This window comes from Thamnophis sirtalis, unplaced genomic scaffold (assembly GCF_051295495.1).
Source record: "Thamnophis sirtalis isolate CommonGarterSnake01/CBP01778 unplaced genomic scaffold, rThaSir2_p1.2 scaffold_7, whole genome shotgun sequence".
Lineage (NCBI taxonomy): Eukaryota > Metazoa > Chordata > Lepidosauria > Squamata > Natricidae > Thamnophis > Thamnophis sirtalis.
The window spans coordinates 84,168,488-84,189,674 of NW_028261387.1; the positions used below are offsets into that span (position 1 = coordinate 84,168,488).

General features: G+C 42.3%; 1 protein-coding gene across 1 annotated transcript; it reads right to left on the reverse strand.

Moving 5' to 3' along the window:
* Positions 1 to 1,211: 1,211 nt before the first annotated feature.
* LOC148044743 (aurora kinase C-like) lies at positions 1,212 to 10,376 on the reverse strand. The gene is made up of 7 exons (XM_087720866.1): positions 10,256 to 10,376; positions 9,373 to 9,430; positions 8,078 to 8,269; positions 6,568 to 6,706; positions 5,117 to 5,265; positions 3,508 to 3,682; positions 1,212 to 1,649 (listed from the first exon to the last, which is right to left on the reverse strand). Exons 1-7 carry the CDS (start codon positions 10,374 to 10,376, stop codon positions 1,476 to 1,478), a joined length of 1,008 nt encoding a protein of 335 aa, XP_087576992.1. The 3' UTR covers positions 1,212 to 1,475.
* Between the last annotated feature and the right edge of the window lie 10,811 nt (positions 10,377 to 21,187).

Sequence of the window (21,187 nt, forward strand, 5' to 3'; positions counted from 1 at the left end):
GCAAGCCGATTCACATAAAGGTAAGGGTTAGGGTTAGGGTTAGGTTAAGGGTTAGGGTTAGGGTTAGGGTTACGTTAAGCGTTAGGGTTAGGTTTAGGGTTAGGTTAAGGGTTAGTGTTAGGTTTAGCGTTAGGTTAAGGGTTAGGTTTAGGGTTAGGTTTAGGGTTAGGTTAAGGGTTAGGCTTAGGGTTAGGTTTAGGGTTAGGTTTGGGGGGGTTAGGTTTAGATTTACGCGTTAATTTTAAGTTTACCGCTCACAGCGTGCTGTTTTCGTCGCGCTGTGATGACGTCACGTACGCGCTTTCGTCAAGCACGCTTTAGTCTACCGCGGTTTTGTAGTGGAACCCCTGAAGATAGGGCAAGAAGCAATGGGTGGAAACTCATCAAGGAGAGAAGCAACCTAGAACTAAGGAGACATTTCCTGACAGATAGAACAATTATCTTCAGGTGGAACAACTTGCCTCTGGAAGGTGTGAATGCTCTAATACTAGACATTTTTAAGAAGAACTTTGACAACCATTTGTCTTAAATGTTGTACTATAGGGTCTCCTGCTGGAGCAGAGGGTTTGATTAGAAGACCTTTAAAGTCCCTTCCAACACTGTTATTCTGTTAATATGTTAAACCATAAATCATGATACATATAAATATTAAAGTCTGAGTTTACTGAGCAAAGTAACTACAAATAAACAAGGTACACAATGGCTCAATTTAATACATTTGGTAAACCATAATTAATCATAATTAGATACCAAGTAGAAACTACTCAGTAGCACTATAGTGGCTTAAGAGATTTTTCCTTGATTATGTAGTTTTCAAGTCAAACAGTATATGGTGTATTTATAACTTGAGCATCCTCAAAATATTGAGGAAAAAAATAAAATTCAGTTTGAGAAGCCAACAGATAAATATAATACTATTTTTATTATAATAAATATATTATTATCTTTGATATTTTACCACTTTTATTTTTAAGGCAAGCTCTAATCCCTACACAGATCTGACAGATGCAGAAGGCTATCCAAAAAGGAAAAGATATTTTTCCTGTGAAGGTTAGTAGTTTCTTCTTGCTGTTTACTTCACACTTTTCAGAATATTACTACTACCTATATTTTCAAAAGGGTAACAGTCAATTGGTTCTCTTATTCAAAGATGTTATGAACTGAGCAATATAATCTCTATATCTATACCATCTGTCCCAATTGCTATGGCCTTGTGAGTCAAGTTTTATTTTTAAAAGAATACATTTGTTTTCCTCATTACATTAATGACTAGTACCCTCACTTTACAAATCCTGTTAACATGCAATACTATTGCCATTAGTGGCAAGAAGTCATTTAAATAAGAATGTGAGAAAGACATTTACAATAGTGATTCAACAGCTGTCTATTATGACAAACAGCAAGTCATCTAAAGGGATACAAGAGAGATTTGCAAAGAAAATGAGCTAAGAGCCTTTGGGAGATACCATAAACATTTACTTTTCTAGTTCATTGTAGATAGGTGGCAAAATTCTTCTTGACTGTGTTTTAACCCACGGATGCTCCATTATTCCTTTCAGACAAAGTCTCATAGAAGGTGTACGGTTAAGAACTTTAACAATTAGATCCTTGGCTCCCTCTGATATCCAAAGAGGAAATTTGAAATTCACCTTAAAGTAATTTTTAAAAAAAGTTAGATTTTGTTATGAAAGCAATTATATTGTGCAGTTTTAACTCGACCACAATCTCAATTTACCTGCTTCTCCAACTAATCTATTTTTTCCCCTCTTTGACTGACACAAACTTGTTGCTTCTCCTGGTACAAGCCTTTTCTGCTTATTGTATGGCAAAAGTGTGTAATAACCATCAGTTTAAGGGCTACATGAGGCTTTATGTGGCATGTTGATAGCCACTCTACTGGTGGATGCTCGCTTCCTATCATCCAGGATACTGCTTATAAGTGCCATGTGCTTAGAGCTCAAATCATTGTTAAGAGACCCCACACACCCACTTCACGGTCTGTTTCTGTTGCTCCCCGTTGGGAGGAGGTTTCGAAGTATTTCTAGCAGAACTACCAGATTCTATAACTACTGCAATGCGCTCTACATGGGGCAGCCTTTGAAGAGTATTCGGAGACTACAACTCGTCCAGAATGCAGCCGCGCGAGCGATTGTGGGTGCACCTCAGTACACCCACGCTACACCTATCCTCCGCGAGCTGTACTGGCTACCGATCGGTCTCCGGATACGCTTCAAAGTGCTAGTCGTAACTTATAAAGCCCTTCATGGTATTGGACCTGGGTACTTGAGAGACCGCCTGCTGCCAATTACCTCCCATAGACCCGTTAGATCGCACAGGGTCGGCCTCCTCTGGGTTCCGTCTACCAGCCAATGCCATCTGGCTACCACCCGGGGGAGGGCCTTCTCTGTAGCAGCTCAGGCCCTTTGGAATGAACTCCCCGCGGAGATTCGGACCCTCACCTCTCTCCAGGCCTTCCGGAAAGCCGTCAAAACCTGGCTGTGCCGGCAGGCCTGGGGTTGATGAGTTCCCCTCCCCTCTCGACTTGTATGGCTGTATGACTCTTGTGTATTTTAATTACGTGTATTGTGTTTGTATCCCCTTTCCCCTTTTGAGTTGTTCGCCGCCCTGAGTCCCTCCCGGAGAAGGGCGGCATACAAATAAACTAAATCTTAATCTTAATCTTAATCTTGTTCCCTATGGCATCTGTCTGGTAAACTCACGAGATTAGTTTCTCTCGCCATGTACATGTATACATCCAAAGTAGACTGTGTTATTTCTCTGTGTGATATAATATATGTGGGTAAATGCATAATTTAGTATTTATTTATTTAGTCATGTTTATGTAGAGTATATTAGAGCTGGAGACCCTTTGAGAGCTGTATGCAACAAAATTTCATGTTAATGTATGCCAATTAATTCAAAGTGACAATAAAGTTATTATAAGTTCAACCAGGGCCCATTTGCAAGTATCATAGGGTAAGATAATTGCCACATTTCCTGTTAAACCCACCAGCCTTGATCAATACAAAAGGGAGTCTATATTTTTGATCCAATCTTCGCTGAAGACCACAAATGTGATATTGCACCAAGCCACGTGTCACTTTTTTATATCGTATTTTTTTGCACTGCTATTGTAAACCAATAGAAGGGAATGTTTTCAGCTCAGGGTTGAACAGTGGGGCCCTTGGTGCTCTCTGTATTTGGTAACTTTCTTGCAGGTGTTTTATAACCAAACGAGGTGACATTGCCAGTGCTAGCACTGATGATGTTATTTGATTTATGGTAGTTGTGAAAGCATCTTATTTGCAAAGTTTCTTAAATTCTTTCTGGGATTTTTTGTCATATGAATAGAACAAAGTATGTGTGAATTCCTCCTGGCCTCTCCAATGTAATCCTCTGAATTTTGGCATACATTCATGCATAGACCTAACATCTGGCCATGAGATGTTTCCAGTTTCTGTTGGAAGCACTATCTTGCTTACAGGCCTTTGGTTTGGAAAAACGTACCTCCTTTATTCGTCTGAAGGTCTCCCTGCGGGTGGGTGCTTCAAAAGGTGCATATCCTGCAAGACACTCGTAACAAAGAACGCCAACACACCACACATCAACATTTTCATCATGGGGATGCCCCTCTATCATTTCTGGAGCAAGGTAATCTGGGGTGCCGCATAGTGTTGTCCTCCTATTTAAAAAAAAAAAGAGAAACAAGGCGGGGGGGGGGGGGAATACAGTGTTCAAACGACTGCATTCATGATTTCTTTTCAGTCACTATGTGGTAAGATCCAAGTGAAGAAAAAAATCCAGATAACTGGTCATTTCTTTATGCACAGAAAAGGCCAAAGGTTAGCAATGCTGTAGCACAGGTATTTTGCACATATAAATGCCACTTGATCTCTGGAAACTCTGCTTTAGAAGCCTTACCATGACTGGGGGACTATTTGGACAAGAACGTTTTAATTAATAAAATCATTTTATCCTACAGGCCGGTTAACAGCATTTTAATGCCTCATGCTACCGAAATAGCACGGCACCGTGAACCAGACCCAAGCAGCTTGAACAAATCAATTAGCTATTTTCCACACACAGAGCCTGTTTACTTAAAGCCAGAATTATTAAGGCCAGATAGAGTGGAGTTCAAAAACATCCCTGGAGAAAACAATGGCTACTTCCATACTATTACAATGAAAACAACACGGAGGTGTCCATGTAGCCACCAAAAATAGAACTTGAATTGTGGGAGACCAGTTGGACGACTGTCCACAGGACATCTGTTGGCAACAAGGATCTGTTGGCTCTGTCTCTTGTTGGCTCATCATATTGGGATACAAGAAAGGAAAGCAAAACATGGCCTTGGACATATGGCTCTGTGTGTGTGTGTGTGTGTGTGTGTGTGTGTGTGTGTGTGTGTGTGAGAGAGAGTGAGAGAGAGTGAGAGAGAGAGAGAGAGAGAGAGAGAGAGAGAGAGAGAGAGAGAGAGAGAGAGAGAGAGTGCATGTGTTCCAGCTTAACTCTGGAACGCCTCGAGCAATTTCAACCAAACTTGGTACAGAGATGACTTACTCTCTGAAAACAAATACTGTGCAGGTAAGACATCCCTAACACCCCACAGGGTGTGTTTTCTGTTAAGATACAGCCTGTTGTGCCTTAAAATGGCTTCTACCATACTGCCTTAAAATGGCTTCCACTGTATAGCGCTGTGGAGTTGCCATGGCAATGGCTTTACAGTACTCCACAAGGGGGCTCCCTCTGCTAAGGGGGAAAATCCAACCTTAGAAATTGTGGTGACATTCATGGAAGGAGGGTTGGGATAAATAAATACTCAGGCAGCACCGAGCTATCAACTAGTGCATGAATAAAGTAAAGAAGGAAACAGGTTTGAACATTCTTATTTGAATTAATTGTCTGATTTGTCATACCCAACATACTCATATTTTAAATAAAATTGGGTTTATTTAGCCTTGCGCAGAGCTGACAGCTTAAAAGATCTTCATCTATGCTCCAGAATTTGAAATGCTCTCCTAGTCCCAAATTCACCATGTGAAGACTTATGCTTATAGGCCATTTCTCCTATTTGTTTTTTTCTTTATAAAGAAATGCACGTCAGCAAGCAACCTACCTTTGGGAAAGAGTATGCACTGACCATCCAAAATCCGCCAACTTCAGCTCCCCTCTTAATCCTAAAAGGAGATTTTCAGGCTTGATATCTCTGTGGATCACTTTCCGAGCATGGCAGTACATCAGAGCATCAGAGATTTCTTCAATGTACTGTTTTGGTACATCATGCGTTAAAATATAACAGGTAGTTAATCTCGGATCTGGATTTCCAGCACATTAGTTATAATATTTGGGTCTTTTCCCATGTAAGATTGAGATTGTCTTGCCAATGTTTCAGCGAGGTCTCGCTCGCCATCTTCAGGCTGGGTTTTGGGCTTAAAGCGTTGTTGGAGCTGCAAGAGAATAAAAATAATATTCTCTTGCAGCCCCGACCACTCTTTAAGCCCAAAACCCAGCCTGAAGATGGCGAGTGAGACCTCGCCGAAAGGTTGCCAAGACAATCTCAATCTTACATGGGAAAAGACCTGAATACAACAAGACCAGCATGTGTGTGTGTGTGTGTGCGTGTGTGTGTGTGCGCGTGTTGCATTTGTGCTGATAAATAAATAAAGGGAGATCAGCACAAATGCAACACAAATGTAACAAAGGCAACATAAAAAAATGGCTTTCTGCCTGGATGGCTCCTAGGGTGAGCTGAAAGACAGAAAAGGAAAGCAGTATGCTTCCTCCTATATTTGGACATAACAGGGGTTGTGACACAATACATATACATATACATATACATATACATATACATATACATATACATATACATATACATATACATATACATATACATATACATATACATATACATATACATATACATATGTTTGTTTTCATAGATTTTCACAGGTACAGGTATGCAGGTCTTGGCATATTCGGGTCCTTTCCCGTGTAAGATTGAGATTGTCTTGGCAACATTGCCAAGACAATCTCAATCTTACAAGGGAAAAGATCTGAATACAACAAGACCAGCATACCTACACCCATGAAAATCTGCAAAATCCTGAGGATGGTGAGTGAGACCTCGCCGAAACGTTGTCAAGACAATCTCTATCATACACGGGAAAAGACCCGAATACAACAAGACCAACATACCTACTCCAGTGAAAATCTTCAAAAAGATAGATAGATAGATAGATAGATAGATAGATAGATAGATAGATAGATAGATAGATAGATAGATAAGGAGTTTTCTTCTCATCAGTGCATGCCACCCAGCCCCCATAGCTGATTCAAAAGCATACAATGGTCAATGGTATCGAAGGCTAGAGGTCAAGGAGAGCGAGGATGGTTGCACTACCCTCCCCCCTCCTCCCACTCTCGATTACTCAATCCTGCAATCATTGGTTTCTCCAAATATGATTGCTTGTAATTAATCCAATTATATGTACCGATTTTAACATGTCCAGTGTTTTTCTAACATGTTGGTTCCAACAAAATATATTCATCTAACAAGCTAGTACTTACAGTGGCTGTTCTATTATCGTCAAATTGACGGCATTTTTGTAACTCCTTGTACAGCTCTCCCCCTGGAGCATATTCCAGCATCAGAAAAATCCGTTTCTGATCATGAAAGTAGTTATACATTCTTAAAATGTTTGGATGTCTAGAGAGAGGATTGGGGGGGGGGGGGGGGGAGAAAGGCACAAATTGTGACTGGCAATCCAAAAGGGCTTATTAAGAAAACTGACTTTGGAAAGGAACGTTGATAAGACACTCCTGTCCCAAGGACAACCGACAAAGGTTAGGGGATGCTCTGCCCTCTCCCAATTCAAGGAAAGGGTACAAATTGCTTTTCATTTTTAAAAGACTAGAAATTCTAACAGGGATGTGTAATAGCCCTCTCCTGAGGACCACCACCCCCATTCCAGAATATCCTGGCCAATGGGGCCTGCACAAATTTGGAATCTGCATTAGGGTCATGCAGTACAATTTTTAAAGGAAGTTTTCCTTCAAAGCTTGAATTGAAGCAACTAAGTGCAACTTCACTTCAGAGCAGCTACTCCGCTTTGTTCTGAAAGCACACTGGAAGCTTTTGTGCTAAAACAAAGTAGTGGTAGAATAAAGAAACCATCCAGATCTTGAGGCAATGTCAAAACTATTCTGCACAGATCTCAGTCTGTTATCTTTTCAGCATTTGGGAATACTGACTGTCTCTCTCCAAAGGGATGATGAGCAGTAGATTGTGGCTGTATGCTAAAGCATTATGCCTCAAGCTATGCTCTTATGTTTATATTTCGAGTAACTGTTTCTAAACAGCGCTCTACATGGGGCAGCCCTTGAAGAGTATTCGAAGACTTCAACTCGTCCAGAACGCAGCCGCGCGAGCGATTGTGGGTGCACCTCGGTACACCCACGTTACACCTATCCTCTGCGAGCTGCACTGGTTACCGATCAGTCTCCGGATACGCTTCAAGGTGCTAGTCGTAACTTATAAAGCCCTTCATGGTATTGGATCTGAGTACTTGAGAGACCGCCTGCTGCCAATTACCTCCCACAGACCCATTAGATCTCACAGGGTTGGCCTCCTCCGGGTTCCATCTACTAGCCAATGCCATCTGGCTACTACCCGGGAGAGGGCCTTCTCTGTGGCAGCTCCGGCCCTCTGGAATGAACTCCCCGCAGGGATTCGGACCCTCACCTCTCTCCAGGCCTTCCGAAAAGCCGTCAAAACCTGGCTTTGCCGGCAGGCCTGGGGGTGATGAGTTCCCTCCCCTCTCGACATGTATGTTGTGCGACTGTTGCTATTTTTATTATTTGTATTTTGCTTTTATGTTCCCCTTTTTCCCCTTTTGAATTGTTCGCCGCCCTGAGTCCTCCCGGAGAAGGGCGGCATATAAATAATAAAATTCAATTCAATTCAATTCAACCCATATTTTCCCATCATCTAGTTCCAAAGGATAGGGGTAAAGGGGCAACAGGACAAAGATGCAACTAAGAGCTCAACATTCATCCCATGCCATTCCAGCTGGGTTACCTGAGGTGGCTTAGGATTTCTATCTCTCTTCGAAGCTGATGTTCCAGCTGAACTTTCTCCAAGACAGACTTGAATATGACCTTTAAAGCCAAGATGAAGTGGGTCTTTTTCTCTCTGGCCAAGTAGACTGCTCCAAATCGCCCTTTCCCGAGAGGTTTGCCGAATTCAAAGTTTCCCGTGTCCCATATTTTCCTGTAAATATGAAAACTAATAATGGTTTCTTTACCAACCTGACCAATATGAGCGACGGTTGGTCCTCATATTTCTATTAACTATTTACCTTACTGATCTTTTTTTCATCATGCTTCGCGTTAGTTTTCATTTTTATGGAATCCAAGTGTTAGAAGGAAACTGGTCATGAAGCCAACTCCCTGCACACTACGCTATGCTTGTCGTATGATTATTCAGTCTCTGGTTGAAAACCTCCAGTGAAGATGAAAGAACTGTTCTGTGTGGGTAACCTGTTCCATGAGTGATAGTTCTTACTATGAGGAAGGTTTCCCAAATCTCTTACCTGTTTCTACATGCTTAAAGGGTTCCCCACCCCCACCCCATTGATTTGAATCTCAGCTTCTGGAACAAATGAGATTAAATCTGGATTCTGGACCCTCTATCATGTGATAGCTTTGATCAGTGGTGGGATTCAACATTTTTTACTATTGGTTCTGTGGGTGTGGCTTGGCGGGCATGGCTTGGTGGGCATGGCAGGAGAAGGATACTGTAAAATCTCCATTCCCACCCCACTCCAGAGGAAGGTTACTGCAAAATCCCCATTTCCTCCCGATCAGCTGGAACTCGGGAGGCAGAGAATAAATGCGGGTGGGGCCAGTCAGAATTGGTATTTGCCGGTTCTCAGAACTACTCAAAATGTTAGTACTGCTAGTACTTTTACTGTACTGTTGTAAAATGGCTTCTACTGTACAGAGCAGTGGAGCAGCGAAGTTGCCATGGTAACGGCCTCACAGTACTCCAGAAGGGGACTCTCTCTGGTAAGGGGGAAAATCCAACATTATAAATTACAATTGGTCCGGATATTTCCCCCCTATAAATAAATACCTAGCAATGTTGGGTTATCAGCTAGTACTGAATATGAAACAGTCTAAAAAAGAACATTATTGAAAGGAGCCAATTGATCTACAAAGAAACAATTAGTACCTCAAGAATGAAGAGCAAGCATAAACCATCTGTACTCTACAGAGATACATTTTCCAGTCAGAAAGCAAACCTGCTCTAAAATATGGAGGCTCCTTCATGCAACATTTATTTTCCTAGCTGCAGAATTCCTTAATACTTACCTGGGAAGTTGAGAATCGGGGGCATAGTTGGTGGTTGCTTTTGATTCACTTTTCTCCCCTGCCAAACAAATTTGCATGGATTTAGGGACACGGCAATCTTTATGATCTAAAAAGCTTTTGCTTGTAATAGTAATTCTATTAGAGGTCTACTTTGGTTCCAGGCAAAAGCTTTCTGCTTTAGCATTCTCTAACCTAAATAACCACAGATTGGCTGGATAATTCCTCAAATATATGGCAGTATCACTTGCTTATGACGTCCAAGAGCAGTGCTGATATGATCATAGTCCTCATGATAATTGATATCTGCATATTCTCCATAGCTTTACTAGTCCTCCTTTAAAACTCGTAGTTAGGTAACTATTAGTATCGCCATTCTGAATTATCGTTCATTCATATTCACTGGATCTTGTGTATTCTAGTATTAAGAGAAAGTCTGTATCTATGTGTAGTGCTGTACATTTTCTATGCGTTAGGATGAAGAGAAACGCAAGAGTATAAGAATATGATTGAGCTTAGTGAGATGGAGATCAGCTAGTACTGAATATGAAACAGTCTAAAAAAGAACATTATTGAAAGGAGCCAATTGATCTGCAAAGAAACAATACCAAAATAAAAGATCAATACACTGAAATGCAGGGCAGATGAGAAAACGACAGTGTGAAAAAAATATAAAAGGAAACAAAAAGGACAGAGCCTAATATTAACATTTGTATAAGTATTGGTCAAGAGATAACCTTTTTGGACTTTCTATTAAGTATAAAAAAATAAAAATTATTGGAGGCAGTTATTACTTCATAAATGGACGTATAAGTATTAGTATACTTAAATACAATAAATTACCCAGATCTGATTACATTGTCACATAACACCTATAGTAACATACCCATTGATTCTTCTTTGTCTTTTAGGAGATTCTTGAATTTTGGAGACAATCCTCCCTGAAACCTACAAATGGAGAAATAAGAACTACTGAGCTGCTTGTGTCTATGGAGCTTCTCAATCATCCAGGTCATGGTTGTCCCAAAGGTGCTTTTTCAAGAGGCAACTGGGCTTTCTGGTTTTTCTTTGAAAACATTTCTGCTCTGACTGGATGGTGGGGAAATTGAAATTCTTCATAAATCCTTCCATCCCCATTATCCAGTCAGAGCTGAAGAAACTTCTTGGATGAGAAGCAAAACATTTTCAAAGAAAAACCCAGAAAGTCCAGTTGCCTCTTGAAAAAGCACCTTTGGGACTATTGAGCTGTTTCTTCAAAGTTCTTCGTTGCACAGCAGAATGAGTAGTTAAGTAGCACATGGCTGGGCAAGCAATCCAAAAGACATCTATAACGAGGACTTCTGCCACGAAGGCGTGGCACCATCTGTCTTTTATCTGCAGAAGACACCCTAACGAACAAAAGCTGCTCATTATTCCTGCATCCTGACGCAACTCACAGCAAGCTTCTGCTGAGTCACAACAGCTACCTACCTACATCCATGCATACCCCAAGTGTCACCCTCGAATCAGTACGTAGACACTTCACCCTGGACAAGCTCCACCCTATAAAAATCTGCTGCTGTACCCCATTTCTCTGCAGCCTGCCCCTAAAGCCAGAGTGTTTTGCTTTTAGAAATAAACATTCTTTTTTCATAGATATCTGGATCTCATTTAGATTTATTCTTGCATAGCCCCGGCTCCAGTTGGAACCCCAGATTATTATTCTTCTGACACTAGTTTACTCATTATGCTAACTCACACCAAACAAATCAGCCTATCACTTAGCACGCGTGATGCCAGCTGTAAAGCAATTAGGGCACAAACACATTCATTACTCTGCTATTCTATCTCTGAACACACGGGGTGACATTCCCAAAATAACCGGGGCTTCTCTGACCTACTATAAAAAGATACAGCAAATTAGAATTACTCAAACAAAAACAACACAGCAAATACTATCCTATATATAACTGTTAAGTTTCATAAGAGAGCATGCCTTGGGAGCCAGTTCAGTCTAGTGGTTTAAGGCACCAGGTTAGAAAGCAGGAGTCTGTGAGTTCAAGTCCCACTTTAGCTATGAAAGCCAGCTGGATGACTTTCGGCCAGTCATACTCTCAGCCCAATTCACCCCACAGGGTTGAGGGGGGAAATAGGGAAAAGTTGTGTGTTGCCTATGTTTGCTGCCTTGAGTTATTTGTAAAAATAATAAAGGCGGGATACAAGTAAAGGTAAAGGTTCCCCTTGGACATATGTGCTAGTTGTTCCCGACTCTAGGGGGCAGTGCTCATATCCGTTTCAAAGCCGAAGAGCCAGCACTGTCCAAAGACTTCTCCGTGGTCATGTGGCCAGCATGACTAAATGCCGAAGGTGCACGGAACGCTGTTACCTTCTCATCAAAGGTGGTTCCTGTTTTTCTACTTGCATTTTTACGTGCTTTCGAACTGTTAGGTTGGCAGAAGCTGGGACAAGTAACGGGAGCTCACTCCATTACGTGGCGCTAGGTATTCTAACCGCCAAACTGCTGACCTTTCTGATAGACAAGCTCAGCATCTTAGCCACTGAGCCACCCTGAGCCCTTATAATACAAATACGTATGTAAATATAACATAAGCTTGAATAAAATATTAACATCTCTATAGATCTGAATAGTATTGCATTTGCTTAATAATTCTTATGCATTACTTTAACCTTATTACCCTTTAAGAAAGCCTAATTTACACACTACACTGAGCCATAATAATAGTTAACTATAATTGGTAGATTCACATAACATACTATGTTATATCCCAATGGCTGAGTTCACACAATGCTAATCCAAAATTAAACAAACCATATTATGGCTTAATTTCAATGCACAAACCACTTAGCCTGTATGTATCTTGTCACAACGTATTACCTAACAGACCAATTCAATTTGCAAAACTCCTTGAAACTCCCAAGACACCAAGCGATGGCTGAGGAATCTTACCTCAAATGGTATCTTTCCTACTAGGGCTGGAAAAAGAATTGCCTGGAAGCCTTATTCTCCCAGATCACGAACAATATGCAAAGGCAACTTTTCATTGGCCAGAGTAACTGCCTGTTGTATTTTAGATACCGCCCGCATTTCTCCTCTTAAAGATAGATGGATTTGGTGGTCCTTTGCATTACATCACTTTTGCTGGCCTCACTGAGTACTAGCCACTGGAGGGCAGAGCAGCACTGTCTATTCCACGTAGGCAACTTCCTCTTAGCTGTGGTGAAAAGCTGTTGCAGTGATAATTTGCAGCTTTGCCCTTATTATTTAGGGTTCATCAAAACTATGTCCAGGCGTTAGCCAATTTGTTTTGTAACTTTGCTGGCCAGGGTGGTTATAAAAGCTACTTATAAAACAGGTTATAAAAGTTAGTTACAAAACAGTGTTTCTCCTTCTGCTCTAAGGCACCACTTTAGGGCAGCTGGAAATCAAATCATGACTCAAAATTCAGCATGGTTTTTTGCTGCCTGGCTGAGTCTCCAGTTCCCTTGCACACCTTTAAAAATAACAACAGTAGCAGAAGAAGGGAGAGCTATGCAGAACAGCTGCAGCTGCAGCCACAACTTTTAAACATTATATATGCAGAAAGTATTTTTCTATTCTAGAGCAAATCATATGTCAGTCTGACACTGGAAAGGAAAGAGATGCATGTTTTTACTTTTTCCAAAAAAAACCCCAACAAACCCTTTTGGAAGAACTTTTGACAGCCTTTCATTTTCTTGGCTACATTTTGAGAAATCTTTGGATAGGCTTGGATTTAAATAGGAAAAGTCAGGTGTTCCTCCTCCTCCAAACTGAACCCTTCACCATAATTGTTTTCTTTCTTTCTTTCTTTCTTTCTTTCTTTCTCTTTCTTTCTTTCTTTCTTTCTTTCTTTCTTTCTTTCTTTCTTTCTTTCTCTTTCTCTCTCTCTCTCTCTTTCTCCTCCCTCTCTCCCTATGTTTTTGAACCATGATCTCTTTCTGTTTTTATTTAATATGGCTTTATAATAGTCTTCCCTGGTTTGATTCCTCAAGGCAACCTGGAAGAATCTCAAGGCAATCTGGGGAATGCAATCAAAACATACTGTATATACTCAAGTATAAGCCGAGTTTTTCAGCCCACTTTTTGGGCTGAAAAAAGCCGCCTCGGCTTATACTCGAGTCAGTGAAAAATTTGCCCGAAATGGAGGAGAAAAAGGGGCGGGGCCATGCCGCTGGGTGATGCTCGTGAATGGCCCAGCGCCCCTGAGTTTCCCCTCCCTCTGTGTCAGTTTGCCGCGCAGCGCGCACCGCACCATCCCCCCTCCTCACGTTCTAATGTAATGCAGGGCTATCTTACGATTCCCCTTCCTCCCCCTCCTGCCGCTCTGCAACGATGTCCCACCTCCTCCTTGTTATGGCAAGCAGCCACATAGCGATGTCCCACCTCCTCTGGTACAGTGATCCAATGATAGGAATCACTGTGCCGTGTGTCATAGGAGGCGGGACATCATCATCACAGCGGGACATCAGCATCATGAGGTGAGTGAAGTATTTCATTGAATACACCGGTATTGTGTGATAATAATTTGTTATGCAGAGCAAATTTTTACAATGGCTACTGTATATTTAATGGGCACAGGCAGGCTGTATATGTTATTCAATGGGCAATGGCATTATTGGTATCTATTTTTATTTTTGAAATTTATTGGTAGCTGCTGCATTTCCCACCCTAGGCTTATACTCGAGTCAATAACTTTTCCAGTTTTTTGTGGTAAAATTAGGTGCCTCGGCTTATATTCGGGTCGGCCTATACTCGAGTATATACGGTACATGGGGGATACTAGCTACAAGATGTTTCTCCAGTTGTCCATGTTTTGGGTTCAGCCAAAGTCTCTTTAAGGGAAAGGCACACCACAGTCTTCTTCAAGGCTGATGAATCAGCCCCTCCTGAAGAGATGCCCAAAAGCAGTCTTTCAATATTTGAGGGACCGTCACAGAGAAAAGGGGGTTGACCTATTCTCCAAAACACCTGAGGGCAAGACAAGAAGTAATAGATGGAAACTTATCAAAGAGAGAGCCAAACTACAATTGAGGAGAAATTTTCTGTCAGTGAGAATAATTAATCAGTGGAATGGCTTGTCTTCAGAAGTTGTGGGTGTTCCATCACTGGAGGTGTTTAGGAGGAGATTGGGCAGCCATTTATCTCAAATGGTGTAATGTTTCCTGCCTGAGCAGAGGTTTGGACTAGACAATCTCCAAGGTCTCTTCCAACTGATGAAAGAAATGTCCTTCTGGGTTCGGCTCCAAGCGGGGAAAAAGGCACTGGAGACATGGAGGCTGCTTGGAAAGATGGTTTATTGGTGGACAGGACCACATGGCTTGAGTCCTGAACAGAAAAGGTGATCACATGCTTCAATGTTGGTAGAGAAGAAGAGAAAGGCTGAGGGAGGGGCTTGCTAGGCTTTTTATAACCTGTTCAGTCCCACCTCTCGGTTTCCTGCTCCTGTGTAAGAAATGTATTCTGATTGATTGTCAGACTCCCATGGGGCCATGCAGGGGCAACTCTCTAGGCTGTGTTTTGAATCCAGGTTTGGTTGAGTTCTCAGATGCTGTGTGGTGAGTTGGGGCCAATATTATCATGCTTTAATCCCATCCCCTGCAGCTGAAGTGGAGAAGTCTGTATTATGTAAAGTGGACTAGCTTGGCCCTCTTAATGGCCCATTGACAAAGTGGGGATGGGCAGGAAGCTACAGGCAGCTATTCTGTCTTTTAAAACATGTTTCTTTCTTTTCACCTCCAGAGAAATATTCTGCCTTTTCAATATTTCCTAGGATATTTCATTTTTCTGGGAGAGGGCTGGGTGATAACTTCCTACACAACTCTGTCATTCTGTGAGATGTGCCTCCTTACAACAATCCCAAAGGTGTTTTTTTTTCAAGAGGCAACTGGACTTTCTGGTTTTTCTTTGAAGACGTTTCGCTTCTCATCCAAGAAGTTTCTTCAGCTGAAGAAGCTTCTTGGATAAGAAGTGAAATGTCTTCAAAGAAAAACCAGAAAGTCCAGTTGCCTCTTGAAAAAAAACACCTTTGGGACAACCATGACCTGGATGACTGAGAATCCCCATAGACATCTCCTTACAAGAAAGCTTCATCTAGAAATTGCTGGGGCTTTCAGTAGCAGGTAACAGAACTGAAACAACAGATTTATCCACACCGAAGTGTTAGATTCCTATTAGGAGTGGGTGCCAGAATGTGTATGCCCGTGATGGCGAATCTATGGCACGCGTGCCACAGGTGGCACGTGGAGCCTTTTGTTAGGGCACACGAGGAGTTGCCCTGTCAGCTCCAGCGGCATCCAGAGGTTGGCCAGCTGATTTTGGCATTCATTTTTGGCTGTTTTTCGCCTTCCGGAGGCTTCCCTGAAGCTTCTGGAGGGCAAAAAAACAATCTAACGAGCAAACCAGAAGTTTGGGAATGGACTTCTGGTTTGCGCATTCGGCTGTTTTTCTCCCTCTGGAGACTTCAGGGAAGCTGCCTGAAGCCTCCGGAGGGCAAAAAACGGACCTAAAGGCAACCCAGAAGTTTATTCCGTGTACGGGTTTCCTGTAGGGTCATTTTTCGCCCTCCAGAGGCTTCAGGGAAGACTCCTGAAGCCACTGGGGGGAAAGGTGCAGGGAGGTCATTTTTGCCCTCCCCAGGCTCCTAGAAAGCCCCTGGAGCCTGGGGTGGGTGGTAAACGGGTCCATCGCGCACCAAAAGTGGGGGGAGGACAGGAATCGCACATGCATGCATGGGGGGGGGGTGATGCACATAGAATTATGGGTGTGGGCATGCTTGCGCACAACCCCGCTGCGCCCCCCTCTTTTGGAATGTGATGGGGGAAAGGTTAGCCATCACTGGTATATGCCTTGTCAAAGATTGCATAATCTGAAGAAAACATAAAGGGAGAAAAGATGTTCCTTTTCTTCTTATTTTACCTCTCCACAGTGGTGGGATTCTAAATCTTTTCCTACTGGTTCTATCAGAATCATTCATTCATTCATTTCATTTATTAAATTTATAGGCCGCCCAATCCTGGAGGACTCCGGGCGGCTTACAACGAAAGAAGAAAAAAGAAGAGAAAAATAAGTAAAAAAATAGTTTAAAATTCACAACACACATATGTTCTAATCGGGGCTGGACCTTAACACTAAGGTCAACAGCCCCAGGCCTGCCGGAACAGCCAGGTTTTAATGGCTTTCCTGAAGGCCATGAGAGTGGGTATGGTCCAGACCTCTGGGGGTAGCTGATTCCACAGGGTCGGAGCAGTCACAGAGAAGGCTCTCCTCTGGGGGCCCGCTAGCCGACACTGTCCGGCTGACGGTATCCGAAGGAGGCCCACCCTGTGGGATCTTATCGGCCGTTGGGAGGTCAGAGCGCGCTTCGCGCATGTGCACAGTACTCAAAGTCCACCCTTGGTGTTAACGCTGGTGAGCTGAGCTGTTTTTTTAGCTCAGCTGAGGTGGGGCAATCTGCTCTGCCACGCGAATCAGATGAGCTAAAAAAACAAGGGAATATAGGACAGGGAACAAAGGAGGGTGGGGCCAACCAGACATGGTATTTGCCGGTTCTCCAAACTATTCAAAATTTCTGCTACCGGTTCACCCGAATCAGTCCGAACTGGCTGAATGCCACCTTTGACTCTCCACCAAAGTAACATGCTAAAGAAGATGCGTGCTTGCATTTTGATTCTTAGGTCTAAATTCAGATGAAGCATGATTTCAAATGGGAATAGAATAGATGCTTGATGAAATTAGAAATTACTTCAGATTTGGAAAACATGGGTCATTTTCTAGAGACCTTAGGCACAGATTAAATGGTTACATAGAAAATGTGGCATTAGAGCGTGCTGTGATTTTCATCATGAACTATCCAAAATATCTTAGAGGGTTGCCTGGACATGTTCTAAATATTTTTTTAAAAAGTTTTTTGGCATAGCATGACACTGTGTAGAAGCAGAATCATAATGTTAATCTGCAATTTATGACCGTATATCTGTATAGGAGGAATGTTGGGCAGATGATCGCTGCAAATCATCAAATCTTATGATGATTCAGAAGTAATTCTAAAATATTGGGCTGAATTTGCTGTTGAAAAAAAAAACCTCTTCTTTGGAAAAATACAGTTTTGTGCCTAGTATGTTTTCTTCTTTCTTCTTTCTTTAGAATGTTTTTAAATAATGCCAACGACAACTGTTGGTTTTTAAGCCTGCATTCTTGAACAAGTGGTTTTTTTCCCTGTTGTAAGGAATTCAAATCAAAGTAATAAATTACCCTTGTTTGACCAAGACAATCCTTTCAAGATGCAGCATTTTCTTCACCAGATGTAGTCACCAGATGTCTGAAGAAACATCTGTGGTGAAAATAGTTTTGATGTCCAAATTATGCACACAGATGACGCCCAGATGGAGACTGGTCTCTTCTTTTGAAGGCAAAGTTTGGCCCTCTCTGGAAGGAATCCCTCTTCCTTCTCTAAAAGCCTCCATTGTAGGTCCTGCTTTATAGGGATGCTTTTCAAATTGTAGATAAGAAGAAATATCTTTCACACTTTCCCTGAACACTGGGCTAAATACTTTTCCTCACTGTCCCTATTTATCTCTGTTCTTCCTTTCAGCTAAATCAGAGGTAGGTAAAGGTTGTCCTCGCACATATGTGCTACTCGTTCCTGACTCTAGGGAGCGGTGCTCATCTCCATTTCAAAGCCGAAGAGCCAGCACTGTCTGAAGACATCTGTGTGGTCATGTGGCCAGCATGATTAACCACCGAAGGCATACGGAACACTGTTATTTTCCCGCCAAAGGTGGTTCTTATTTTTCTAGTTGCATTTTTACATGCTTTCAAACTGCTAGGTTGGCAGAAGCTGGGACAAGTAACGGGAGCTCACTCCATTACGTGGCGCTAGGGATTCGAACCGTCAAACTGCCAACCTTTCTGATCAACAAGCTCAGCCCCTTAGCCACTGAGTCACCATGTCCCTCAATCAGCAATCAGAAGTAGCCATGGACAATCTAGGAGCTGCAAGTTAGTGAGGGCCTTTTTTCAGGGGTGGTATTCACTTACTTTCCCTACCAGTTCACAAATGTGAGCACACATGTCCCATTCATGCATGCGCTTGGCCTTCCACGCATGCACTTTGATCACGTGTGCAGCTTGCATGCACGCACGTGACTTTAAAACATGCCTAAATAGAACAGCATAGAGCTGGGGCAGGTGGGAAGGCCCACCCGCGATTTCCACTACTGGTGAACTAGCCCAAACCGGCTGAATACCACCTCTGGCCTTTTTCCAGTTAGCTTTGTGTGATGGTGGTGGTGGTGGTGGTGGTGGGTTTGGCAACTACTGGTAAGCCATCTCTGACTGGTTCACATCTCATATTCATGTAGGTTTTTAGCTTTTGCTCAGTGTGTTGTGTGAACAGCCACTGTGCATGGTGATACATGACTTAAGGCAGGATCATGCAACTTTTGAGGCAAGGGTGGGTTCCTGCTGGCATTACTACCGGTTCGGCGCCTGAAAAATTTTGTGCACGCATTTGTGCTTAAAAAGGTCTGCGCAGGCGCACACCATTAAAAAAGGAAAAAGAATTACATTTTTTCAATGGAGATTGTTCTACACATGTGCAGAACAGAAAATAAAGATGGCAATGCCCAGTATAGAACTGGTTCAGTCACGTGACTGCCCCAGTTTCTACCTATTCGGCTGAACCAGTCCGAACCGGTAGGAACCCACTTCTGTTTTGAGGGCATCAAAAGACCTGAATGGCTAGTTATGCTAAAAGTGTTCAAGGCTTCTTGAAAAGTTTCAAAAAGGGGTGATGGTGGGGGTCCCACATTAAGTATTATTTTAATTAAATGATTGCATGGTGAAATGTTAATGCGTGTACACAACAACGATCCCTGTTCCATTATATATAGTATGTACTTTCTCTGAAATTGCCAGTCCTTCGGCATAATCCAGATAGGAAGCCAAACCATCATATTATTACTACTCTTATTGTAAAGATATAATAACAGAATTTTGCAAGTCTGAAAATACTTTCCCCCTCTTCTGCTTGTACTTCTCAGAAAACTAGGGAAGGTTTCTCTTGAGGCACATTCCTCATCCCCATCCTTCCTTTAGATTCAAATTTCTCTTATCAGATCGTTGTCTAGGCTGTAGCTCTTCCTTTTTTCCAACGCTATTTCTCATAGCTCATTAGAAAAAAAATACCGATATATGAGTTTCACAGCAGGTTAAGACAGGGTCAAATGATGCTTAGAGCATCTTTGGTGGAGTGAAGGGTGTCAAACAAATGAAGATGGTGGCCATAATTATACAATAGAAACCCCACATCTTTTAGCTGAATATAAAAAGAATGGGGCTTCAGTCATGCTGTGCAACTCTTGCTTGCTTGCCTTTCTATTAAGCCTGTGTCTGGTGGCATGGGATATGTGGGGCACAGATTTTTAAGGTAAAGGTTCCTCTGCACATATGTGCTAGTCATTCCCTACTCTATGGGGCGGTGCTTATCTCTGTTTCTAAGCTGAAGAGCTAGCGCTGTCCAAAGAAGTCTCCGTGGCCATGTGGCCTGCATGGCATGACTCAACTTTGAAGGTGCACGGAACACTGTTACCTTCCCACCAAAGTGGTCCCTATTTTTCTACTTGCATTTTTACATGCTTTCGAACTGCTAGATTGGCAGAAACTCGGACAAGTAATGGGAACTCACTCGGTTACGCGCTGCTAGGGAGTCAAACAGCTGAACTGCCAACCTTCTGATCAACAAGCTCAGCATCTTAGCCACTGAGCCACCGTGTCCCTACAGATTCTTAAGGGGCCTCTAGTTTTCTCATAACCGACATGTCGGGGTTGTGTTTTTATCTACTTTGGATTATTAAACCAACCATGGTTAAAACATCTCTTAATGAGATAAGGAAATCTAGGTACTTAGTGACAGAACAAACCAATTTGTGCTGTGATTTGTTCTTTGTGTGATTTTATAAACTTATTGCTTAGAGAAATGTGTAGACCTAGGTAATAATTGATTACTATTATTGGTTCATCACACAGTCAGTTAGATGTTCAGATTGAATGTGGCATTTTTATTCACCTATCGAGTCCTTTCCAAGCATCTGGCATAGGTAGATGTGAATGTTTGAAGGTGTTATAGGTAATTTTGCAGGATGTAAGCTGTTCTGAGTAAAACTACCTTTTGCAATTGACTGATGCTGATTTTGTCAATGTCAATAGTGTTCAAGTGATGCTCCAGTTGTTATTCTACAGATTTTGGCAGCTGGCCTAGAGGGACAGATAGAAAGACAGACAAACAGACAATCATACCTTATTACATTGTATTGGGAACAAGCAGAGGTGATATTCAGCTGGTTCTTACTGGTTCGGGCAAACTGGTAGGAGCAGTTGCTGGAGGCTCCACCCACCTGCCCTGAAGTAATGCGCGACCCTCTGTGTATGCAAGCACACTCACATTTGCAATCCCACCACTGGAACCAACGAGTAACCTGATCATTTTAGCTGTGTAGAAGGGAAAGCTAAAAAGTGGGTAAGGCTATGGCAGAGTTTCATGTCCTATCTCAAAACAATGGGAATTTGTTCTGCTGGCAATTATGCCATCAGTGTGGCCTCCAAAGATGACAAATTTATGAACGTGTGCAGTGGGACGGAGTGAGGTTGCTGGTCTTGATTGATTGTGTGGTGTTGTGTGTGGACACCCACCCACTATCTTACTCATGTAGGATCCTATATTAACAATTCTGCATGGTAACTTAAGCTACAACTTTCGTATTGGTTCTGGCTGTTCCTAATCATTCCAGACTGGATTACAGA

Excerpts from the sequence above, each read along its gene's own strand:
- LOC148044743 (XM_087720866.1), bottom strand. The coding sequence starts at position 10,376 with ATGATTGAGAAGCTCCATAGACACAAGCAGCTCAGTAGTTCTTATTTC. Across the intron at positions 5,266-6,567 it reads ACGATAATAGAACAGCCACT|TACATTGAAGAAATCTCTGA; the intron begins GTAAGTACTAGC and ends GTACCAAAACAG. Across the intron at positions 3,683-5,116 it reads GTGCATACTCTTTCCCAAAG|GAGGACAACACTATGCGGCA; the intron begins GTAGGTTGCTTG and ends TTTTTTAAATAG.